Source organism: Alosa pseudoharengus, unplaced genomic scaffold (genome assembly GCF_046254945.1).
Source record: "Alosa pseudoharengus isolate Yale_2024_CS ecotype anadromous, Long Island Sound unplaced genomic scaffold, YU_APseudo_1.1 YU_APseudo_1.1_scf_23, whole genome shotgun sequence".
Classification (NCBI taxonomy): Eukaryota; Metazoa; Chordata; class Actinopteri; order Clupeiformes; family Clupeidae; genus Alosa; species Alosa pseudoharengus.
The window spans coordinates 7968383-7979452 of NW_027468685.1; the positions used below are offsets into that span (position 1 = coordinate 7968383).

The window sequence follows — 11070 nt, forward strand, 5'->3', positions numbered from 1 at the left end:
CTATCATGGTGTCCAACTACAACTCCCTGTTCATGTCATTCACTCCATATTACTATTCCCTTTAGTCTCATTCTTTTCCCCACTCTGGAACTAACTTTCTCTCTCTCTTCCTCTCCCTCTCTCATTTTCTCTCACCACTTCTCTTTTTCTTATGGTTTCCTTCCATAAATCTCCCTTCATCCCCCTCTTTTCACTTTAATTTACCCTCATCACAATATTGTTTTCTTTCCCTTTCCCTTTCTGTCTCTCCTTCCATCTATCTCTCCACATCTCTTCTCTCCCTCTCTCTCTCTCTCTCTCTCTCTCTCTCCCTCTCTCTCTCACTCCATCTGTAATAGCAGGTTTGGCTCTTGAGGCGCTGGTAAACGCTGCTCCCTCTCTCCCTCTCCATCACTCCCCCTCCCGCTCCCACCAGCCAAATTACCAGCTGGTTACTATAGAGACGTGTTTATAAATGCGCTTCTCTGTTTTTATGATTCCCAATCTGCCCTCCTCTCTTCTCTTCTCTCTCTTTCTCTCTCTCCATACTCCCTTTGTCCCCCTATTCAACTGCAAGCCAATTCTGCCCTAAGATACATCTGCTTCTCTCACTTTTATTGTTCTCGCTCTTCCCTTTCTCGATTTCTTTTTCCCCCACCCATTCTATTCCTCCATTTTGTGTCTCTCGCTCTTTCTGTCGACACCTTTTTGGGTCCCACCTCTCCCTCTCTCTTCCTGTTCCTTTTGCCCCCCCCCCCCCATCCCCCCCCCGCTCCAGCTCTCTCAACCTTCGTTACACATTTGATTGCAACACACCTCTCATTGTCTCTGGAGGCATAGGAACTGTCATTCTAGCCTGCGATTCAAATGAGATGCAATTCGACAACAACAAACAACCCCTGATGCTCTCTGCATCTTTGTCTTCCCTGGCAGTCAGCAGAGGCATCCACCTTTGACAACAGTAGTAGAAAAAAGAAGATAGAGCCCAGTTTTTCCCAATATATTTCACAAACTACATACGTGGGTGTGCAATACTTGTTATTCACCAAAAACCATCCCCTGGTGTTTTTTGTTATCTTAAGGATGGGGGTGTGGAAGTTGGTGGAAGCTGTAGATGTTGTGGTTAAGGCGCATGGGGCCTCTCTAAACTCTCTCAGAGTCAAAGGTTATAAGCTGACTCATCTTCTCAGAAATGCTTGTAATCAAGTCAACAGACTCAGCTCAACAGACTCTCTGCGTAACCTTGAGCACTATGATGAATGCAAAGACGCTCAACAAGAATATTTTCAGAGCTGATGCAATCATAGCTGCTGATCACAGGATGCTGAAGAATTTTGTTCAGTCTAAAAGGACAATAATTAAAAGCAAATGTGTTCAACTATCGTAACAGCTGTTGAAACTGATGCATACTCAACAATTAACAGCTGTGGTCATTACTGATGGATAGGCCCACAGGAAGCTGACCCCTCATCAATGCTGATTACACTGTTGTGAAATGCTGCTCTGCATTTGTGCCGGTCTAACCAACAAAGTCCATCACAGACCATTTGTGAAGGTTCATCTGCTGTCTCCCTTTGACACGACGGAATACAAACCCAATCTTTCGCTCTAAAGTCCTCATTTTTCGCTTCCGTTCAATCTTCTGTTCTGTTCTCTTTCTAGTGGCACAGTAGAGAACCATTCACGTCCTACTGTGTCAATTACCCGTCATCAAGATGCATTCAGGATATCCGCTGATTCGATTCAGTGCAAATGGCATGGAATTGTTCTAACTGTAGGTGCTGGGACTCCTGATGGCGGTAATTGGCATGCATTTGCGAGGCCTTTGGCTGACTGTAGCAGAGTGTGAATAAGTGGCCGATCTTGTGTGCCCTGGTTTCTTTCATTCCCTTGATTGTTCCAAAACTTTTCTCTCTCGCCACAGATTTTTTCCCCTCTCTCGGCGAAAGACTATTTTGTGTGACCTTCCTCGGTTCATCACCGGTGATCACAGAGTGGCGATGGAAATCATGCTGATCGCCCCCCACCCCCCCTCCAGCCCTCCAGTGTAAGACCCAGCCCCCCCCCCCCCCCCCCATTTCTCTTTTCTTCATTTCTTCATCTTTCGAGATGGCTCAACGAGTTTGGGGCCCAGCTTTGAATCCCAGAAAAAAAGCAGTGTCCGTCAGGACATGGCAGAGCACAGATATCGCATCTGATAAGCTCAGATATGCTGCCCCCGCCCCCCCCCCCCCAAAAAAAAGACACTCCAATCAACAGTTAACCACTCAAAGAATGAGGCCAGGCAAAAACGAGGAAAGGAACTTCACTCCACCAAAGTAATGACTAGACGCAGATTCACACTCTTTTCCTAGAGGGAATTTATATGAGCCTTGGACTCCGAGCCTTACCTTGCGCACTGGGATGATTAACGACCTCAGATTTGACTCCACAACCCAGCTGAATACTCTTGCAGAGTAAATGTTACACATAAAGTGATGTGAAAGTGTCTCCAAAGCAGGTAATAATTCATGACCTTTGGCTGTGAAATAACAGGTGATGAAAGAATTTGGCTATAAAATACCTTGTGGTGATGAAAGAATTTGTGCGGTAACACTTTACTTGACAGTATTGACATAAGAGTGACATGACACTGTCATAAACACATGACGCTGTCATGACATATGAAACCTAACCCTAACCTCTAAACCTAACCCTAATCCTAACCCTAACTTGTCATGAAAAAAACCCAATGTCACTTAATAACAGAAGTGGTATGTCATAAAAGTTTATGACTTGTTCATGACAAGTTCATGACAGTGTCATGTCACTCTTATGTCGACACTGTCAAGTAAAGTGTAACCAATTGTGCTTTTCAGCTCTGAAGGAAATAGGTTCTTTATTACAAAGCAGGGTTCTCGTAATTGCTATAAAAGACTCTCTGAGATATTTCTCGGACGGCTATCCCTGTGTGGACGGTGTGGCCGCAGACTATTCTCCTAATGTATGCAGTCCATCAGGGATTTCCCCAAATTTCAGCCTGGAGAAGAGAAATGAACACACCCCACACTCTTGACAACTGAGTGGCAGCCTGTGAGGGCCCTTTTTTTTTTATTTCTGTGAGAATGATTTCTGATTTGCCGTGACATATTGTAATGTCTGACGGAACGTGACAGATCCTGACGTCTGATTGAATCTGACAGACCGTGATTTCTGATTGGCCGTGGAAGGCCGAGGCCTGATTAGGTGTGACAGACCATGGTGCATGGTCCCAGTGACCGCCCCCGACACACATACACACAACCCAACCCAACACAACTCATCCCATCTCACTCCACCCCTGTGGACGGTTGGCACATTAGCACACTGGCACAGACAGACTTGTGTATTGAGTCTCTACGCCGCTGTTCTAGTGGCCCAGTTGAAGCTGATGATGGCGCGGCACATCTGGGCACCAGGGAAGTCCATGGTGACGATGCCGAAGCGGCGCGGCGTGCCGACGCGGGCCGTCAGGAACTCGTAGAGGAGCGGGTTGACCCGGCGGGCCAGCGCGTAGGGCCAGGCTCGGATGCTGGCTCCGCTGGAGTAGGTGAGGTACATGCGCGACTTCTCGCCCACCTGGGCCCTCTCCAGGTGCGTGTACACGCTCTTCCACTTCTGCGGGACGTAATCCAGAGAGGGCACCTGGAGCAGACCACAGGGACAAGGGGGGGACATTTGCATTGACCAGACGCTTTGATCTAAAACAAATATACACAACTCAATAGACAAAGTCATATGGCACAGTCTGTGTGTGTGTGCATGTCTGGGTGTTTGAGTGTGTGTGTGTATGTGTGCGTGAGTGTGTGTGTATGTGTGTGTGTATGCTGTGGTAATGAAAGTGGAACCTCTTGGTTTAAACTAACAAATGACCTGCCAGACTGAAACGGCCATCTGTCGCCAGTACAAACCAGTACAATCCACTAACTCGGTTAAAAGGCAGTCATGCACGTTCATATTATGAATCTGAAGAGTCATGCAACTTATTATATGCACTTCTCTTTTTAATATTTTAATACAACATCAAAAAACATTTTCAATCAAAACCGTTTGATTCATTTTAAATGTCACACCTGCTGGAGAAAACGCTCCTGCTTAAGGTCACAGTGTCTGCTCTATATTTTACAAAACAGATCTTGGCCAGAGAGGAATAGTGTTGACTGACACTTGATCCAAAACATTTCCTTGCATAGAGAAGGCATACGTTATTAAACTGTTGTCAAAGAATTAGACTTTTGTTGAGTCAATATAGATCAGTATGTTGAAAAGTTGTGAAGGAGTGAAGAAATTCTGTTTTTTTTTACTTCTGCGTGTTCTCCTAAATGTTCTCCTAACACTTCTAACAATCCATGCACCTACCGTACTCCTTCGATACACATGACTAGTGCTTATTCTCCTGCACTCTCAGTCATTTGGTAATACTATTTATTATTGTAATATTTCTTGTTACATAAGATCTCCTCTGCTCTGCATAGGGATGCTGGTAACACTTTACTTGAGACTTGATTTACTTTTACTTGATCAGGTAAGAGGTTTGGAACAAAAACGGCAATGCTGCTTTGCGATTGTTGGACTTTTATTTTGACAAGATGTCGTCGTTCTGTCTTCCACATTCATGAAAGGTTTGGTATAAATGTTGAGTCATGTCTCATGAGTCATGAATGCCTTATGTGCAGATTATGACAGCTGCTATGAATGTGTTATGAACTTACCCGTCAAGTAAAGTGTTACCCACTTTACTTGACAGTATCGACCTGACACTGTCATGACACATGAAACCTAACCCTAATCCTAACCCTAACTTGTTATGACAAAAAACGAATGTCACTTAATAACAGAAGCGTTATGTTATAAATGTTTATGATTTGTTTATGACATGTTCATGACAGTGCCATGTCACTCTTATGTCGACACTGTCAAGTAAAGTGTAACCAGGATGCTTGTTATCTTAGGTCTCCTCTGCGTAGCTTGAATGTTATTCCTCATTTTGTGAGTCGTTTTGGATATAAATGAATGAATACATGTAAAATGGCCAATGAATAGATGTAAATGTAAATGTGAATGTTGGCGAGTACCTGCCAGTCGTCTGCGATAAACAGTGAGGAGTAGAGCATGCCCAGGGCCGGCCCGGCGAAGTTCTGCAGGACGATGAGCTTCCCACGAGCCTCGCCCATGGTGGGCATGCGGCGGTTGTTCCAGAACAGGTCCCAGCGGGCGTAGGTCTGGATGTAGCGCACCACGGCGGCGTAGATGTCCCCCGTCTCGCTAAGCTCCTCGCGCAGACGCATGAGCACCGTCTCGCTGGGGTGCTCCTTGAGGAAGGCGTCCACACCCTGCAGGACGTCGCCGAAGTGCGCGTACTGGTAGGAGATGCCGTGGTGGATGGTCAGATTGCCGCCCACGTGGCGCACGCGCACGTCCAGGAAGCGGACGCCGGCGTGCAGCTGCTGCGCCAGCGACCAGGACTGGCACTCGGCCAGGCCGCCGCCATACAGCGCCATGGTGTTGTGCGTGCCCGGCATGGTGACCTCGGAGAGCGGGCGGCTGCTGGGGATGTCCGCCATCCAGGAGGGGTTCAGGAACTCGGGGGTGGACGTGTCGTCGTAGTCCGGGCGCTGGAGTGCGCCGCTACTGACGCTTAGCAACCTGGATGGACCAGGAAGGGACGGGGCACCGAGGAGAGGGCACCGGACATAGAACACCACAGATGGGTCAACACTTTCATTATATTATTAAATATAAACACATGGGGTTAACACATAACATGTTATTAAGGATAAAAGCAGGGCATCACAGAGTGTAGCTTCAAAATTACAGAATTACAAAATGATTCAAAAATAAGCCGAAGAATAGTGCTTGATACAGCAGTATATTGAAATGGGGCATTAGTGAAAAGGAAATGAAAGAATTGACATTAGGAGCATTATTGTGAAGGACAACTCAGGCACACACACAGACACGACACAAAAGATCGATCTCTGTAATGAAGTGTTACAGAAGAGAACATGACAGAATAGGACAGAACAAAACGAAATGGCAGATTATTATGAATGGGAGCGAAGCAGCTCTAGACAGGATATGTGAATAACAGGACGGAGGAAAACACGCAACATTCAAGCACGTGACCTTGAATTTGGTGGACAGATAAATCATTTGATAAATGAGGCACATAAAGGGCATCAAAGACATTATTGGGAGGAAAATCACATATAGAAAGCAAAGGCTATTGGACTTTATAGACCCTTTCAATCTGTTTCTAGAGTGTTTCTAGAGAGTTTGTAGAGGGTTTTCCGTTTGCAACATTCAAAACCCACAGAAATACAGATAGCCTACTGACATGAAAGTGAACCAGATTTTAATGTAATACTATTCATTGTCCTCAAGTTACCAGCTCAATATTGTGTTCCGTGCCACGGGAAATAGGGCCCTAGTAACACACGTTTGATTATGCAGTTGAAAGAGCCTATAGGAGGAGGGGAAATCACATACAGAAGGTGAGACTAAGACTAAGAAGGCGAAGCTATGTCTGTCATCGTGATAATAGAGCGGCAGCCAAAGACACAGGACACTTACGCAGCACAGCGTGACCAGACTAGTAGCCACAGCGGGGCTGGTCGAGGGTATAGAGAGGTCAAAGGTCAGACAGAACATAATAGCACCCCGAGCCCCAAACACAGTGCCAGGTACACGGCAGGAGGGCAGCGGGGTCGGGCGACAGTGCCAGTGCCACCGAAGCGCCAGCTGCCACACCATTAGCGCGCTGGCAGCCGACCCAGGGCCTCGATCGGCCAGTGCTAAGAGCAGCTGGCACAGAGGCCGCCCGCAGAACAGCGCAATTGTGATGAGTGTGAGTCTGGGCTGCTCTTATGGTGGGGGAGCGAATGAGTGAGCAAGTTGATTTCACTCAGAGCCAAGAACACAGGTGACAAATGCGAGGAAATTACACATGAGACTCGCTAGACAAAAAACAATGTCTTCTCACGTAAAATAAAAGTCAATAATTCCGTGGGGTTTTATTATAGCAAAAGCAACATTGGGAGGAATATGGAAAATGTGTGGAGTGGGTGGATGCGAGAGGTTAGTGTGAGGATCTTACCATAGCAAAACAGTCTCCATCAAGAGCAGTTGTATGTTCATTTCTGAGATGTGTCAAAGGGATCTCCAAAGGGAAAATATTTCAGAAATTACTTAAGGTCTCTTCAGGTTAATGTTACAAATTCACTGCTACTTCAGACAAATGGCCATAGCAGACAACAAACCAATAGTTGGCCTGTCACTATGGTTATGAAACAATTTCATAATACTAAAACACACAAAAAAACATAATAATAATTATCATAGGCTACCATGCTACAAAACATAAGGAAAGCTAAATGTTAAATAGAGTTAAATAGACTTAAGTAACACAGTAAAGGCAAAACAGATTGTTATTTCTTGCTGATGTTTTTTTCCTCCTCTGTTGTTCTCAACACTCCAGCACATTCCAATTGTTTCACTGAGGCCTTTGTCAATGCCGTGCTCATTCTGGACTAACACAACTGCAATTGTTTGTCTCCGGCTGAGTGCGCGCAAACCCTGCACTCCATGCCACTGAACTACAAATGCTGTCAGCCTGGGATCAGCCGAACAGCCTGTGTTCGAACGCAGACTTTTTGGCCCCTTGTGTTATTAAAAAAAAAAAAAAAAAACGAGCGAGAAGCAGGGAACACTCCCTAGTGCACATACACATTGATGGAGAGCTGGAATGCCTGTGAAGAATGTTTACCCCCATTGCTGACCCACCTCCGCAAAAACCACAAACATTTCTTGTTGCCCCCAAAGAGCAAAGTGCACATCCCTGACATCAACTCTGAAAAAAAAAAAAAAAAACATGACGAAACAGGAACATGGCGAATGTGTGCCTCTGCCCGGTCGCTACCTGACTGCTATGCTAACGTGAGTTCAGAAATCCCAGGCAAGGCAATTAAATTTAAAAACCGTCACTTACCCTAATCTGGGGTCAGAGAGCTGCCACAGCACTGCCTGTGAAAACCGGTGTGAAAGGGACACTACTGTCAGGTCTTGGCACACCCCAGTGGTGCTTCAACACCTGTTTTTATGGGCTACATACCTGCTACCTCCATGCTGCCAGCTGTTGACTTCAGAAGGTTGGAGCTTGTGGTGGGAAAACTGATAGCACTTGACCCCCTTGTTTGAGGAGTTCGGTGTATTTTTAGTCATATTTTAACCACTGCAGCAGAGTGCGTTTCAAGGGGTAGACCGTTACAAAATGTGCAGCTCTTGGTCTATTTGGACTTGAGTGTTTGAACTCAAGCCACATCCATTATAGTGAGTGGTTTGGGATTGTTGTCTTAACACTTGCTAGTGAATACTAAGAAATTTAAACCAATTTGAAGTCAGTACCATACATGCTTAGTATTTCATGGGAAGTTCAAATATCTCAAACAGCTGTGTCTAAATATAGTCAGCCAAAAGCCTCTGATCCCTACTGAAAAGTGATATGAAATGGAAAATATTTGGTTTGGGAAAATGCCTTCTGGCCTTCAGCACGCACCGGTTGCAGCTGCAAGCTAAAAACAGCCTGAGAAATTGAGCAAACTTAGGTAACTATTTGTTTACACGAAGAGTAAGCAACGCCTTTTATTATTACACCTCATGGCAGTAAATACACAGCAACATTCTCTTTTTTTTTACAACGTCTTCGCCCGCGTAAACAGTCGCACCCCTTACGGTTACAGTGATAAAAATGTGACAGGAATTTACACACGATGATATGTTAACCGCGCTGTCAGCGTCAGCAGTTTTCTGGTCTGCATGCGCTCCGCGTTTCACCGGCAAGTCACTGTAATGATGTTTTGTGATTTACTGCGGGCCTTAAACGCCTCCCACATTGATTCTCTTCTGCCGTGTAAAGGGCCCCTGAATAACCTGTCAGACATAATGAGCAGGGAAATGTATAGTAATCCAGCCTTAGCGTTAGCATTTGCACATAATTGTAGCTCTTTTTAACGCGCAAACAAAGACAAACCGCACCACATTTTTTGTCCAGGTCGCCCCCCTATTTTTTATAATCCACCCTCGGAGCCTCTGAATATTCATCGCTTGTTCTTTGTCATCAGATAACAGGAGGTTGACGGAGAAAGCTGGCAGGCTGTTATGCTAATCTTTAGGGAGAGGATCGCTATGGTTTAGTGGACTCAAACGATGTTTGAAAGGCCATTTTTAGATGATCCATATGTCTCAATAGCCTGCTAACTACTATGTCAGCTGCATACGAATGCACACTATGTGGTGACATGTACAATGCTCTGTGTCAGCACTTGTGGCGATTCCTTTCACCCGTTTTGTACCATAACCGTATAGCGTCCACATGCAGCTGAGCTGGGACCACTGCCAGGGGGTGATTTGTAAAGGTAATATCTGGTCTAACGGGATCGGGGGGAATTGAGACAAAGGTATGTCATCAAGTATCATCACCCACACTAGGCCATTCATACTAATCTCTGACAGACAAGATAACTGGACAAATGTCAGTACAGTCTACACCTGCAAGATGAACACTGGATAGAAATTATATGAAATGATGGCTTGCTTTTTGACAATATGAAGGTGAATCTACTCATACTGTAGTAATTGACTATAAGCCACAGGGCAGGTGATGGAGGAAAATAAAGGGAGAGAGAGAGAGAGAGAGAGAGAGAGAGAGAGAAGCCATTACTCACATGAAAATGTCAGTAGGCTATACATTAAAACAATTGTTATGATGTTATCCCTGATAAAAAGATTGGAATTACACTGTAGAGAAAGAAAATGCTCTTGCTGAATAGAATTGATGTGGCAAAATAACACACTGCATTCTCTATCATGAGCAACACAAGTGGTTAGCTTATCTCTCACTTGTATCTAACAATAAATAAAGACAGCAGATAAAAAAAGATCTGAGATAAAGATGTTGTGGTAGATTTGCCCTGACCCTTTTTCACAGAGATGCAAACACACAAAAAAAAGTGTTTTGATTTGATGCAATTCATGACAGTTATGCATGAGGGTACTCTAAAGTGAAGCGTGTCCACTGCAGTTACACGGTATTGACTTTCTATCTCTCCGTCTCTCCAAATTTGTACTGATGAGGCAAGCGAGAGGCGCCAGGCCTTTCATCCTCCCAAAGTCCCTGCACTATATCCACAGAAATAAATAATAAACAGCATTTAATTAAAATGAAAATGTGCCTTGTTTTGCTGTTAATCCTAATTTATTCTCGGTAATTGAGCTCGCATTTGGGCTTTGCTGATGGAAGACAGGGCCAGTCATAAATAAAGCATTGTGTTGATGCTGTCAACCGTTTAACAGAGTTCTCTCCACTCCTCCCCACCTGACTTCACATCAAGGTAGAGGGGGGGGGGGTAAGGGGATTGTCAGTCCCACTTTCACTCTCTCTCACTCCCCACAACCCCCCAAACACACACACACACACACACACACACACACTCACAAACTAACTCCCTACTCAGCCAATTAATATCCATCTATCCAGCTCTTGCTGCAAAGCTCACACCTTTGGACTTCATTAGAACATGGAGACTTCGACTGTATCACCAAACCTACACTACCATTTCCAGCTGTTTTCCCTTTAACTCCTTCAAATTAAACCAAATCGATTGCTTGATGATATTGGGACGAATTCAAATATGGCTATCGCTCTGGATTGTGTGGGCAAATTATACGATTTGGCCAGCCATCTTGGAAACATGATTAGCATAATTAGCATAAATACACCTGCATGTGCTGGTTGTTTCCTGCCAAACGTATTACGGAGTCACTCGAGCGTTGGAGGATGGGGGCCAACACTGAGCTAAAACAACCAGCCCGGGATGGTCAGCCAGTCTAGCTCTGCTGCTCCTGAGCCCAAACTAGCCTCCCTTTATGGCACCTGTCGCTTTTATTGTGCTGTCAGTCACCGTCACAAGAGCAGACTCCGGAGAGGGGCCCTGACTCAAAGAAATTCACCGGCTAAAACCTCCAGGTGGCATTCCTGCAGTCAGCAGAAATGCGTGTGCAACGACGCTTGCACAC

General features: G+C 45.2%; 1 protein-coding gene across 1 annotated transcript in view; it reads right to left on the reverse strand.

Moving 5' to 3' along the window:
- Positions 1-3354: 3354 nt before the first annotated feature.
- LOC143140623 (1-phosphatidylinositol phosphodiesterase) overlaps positions 3355-11070 on the reverse strand; it is a 47830-nt gene continuing 40114 nt past the window's right edge. The window contains exons 3-4 of the mRNA XM_076301652.1: positions 5073-5643; positions 3355-3642 (exon numbers count right to left, since the gene is read on the reverse strand). Coding sequence (XP_076157767.1) covers positions 3355-3642; positions 5073-5643 — 859 coding nt within the window. The remainder of the gene's footprint in view (positions 3643-5072; positions 5644-11070) is intronic.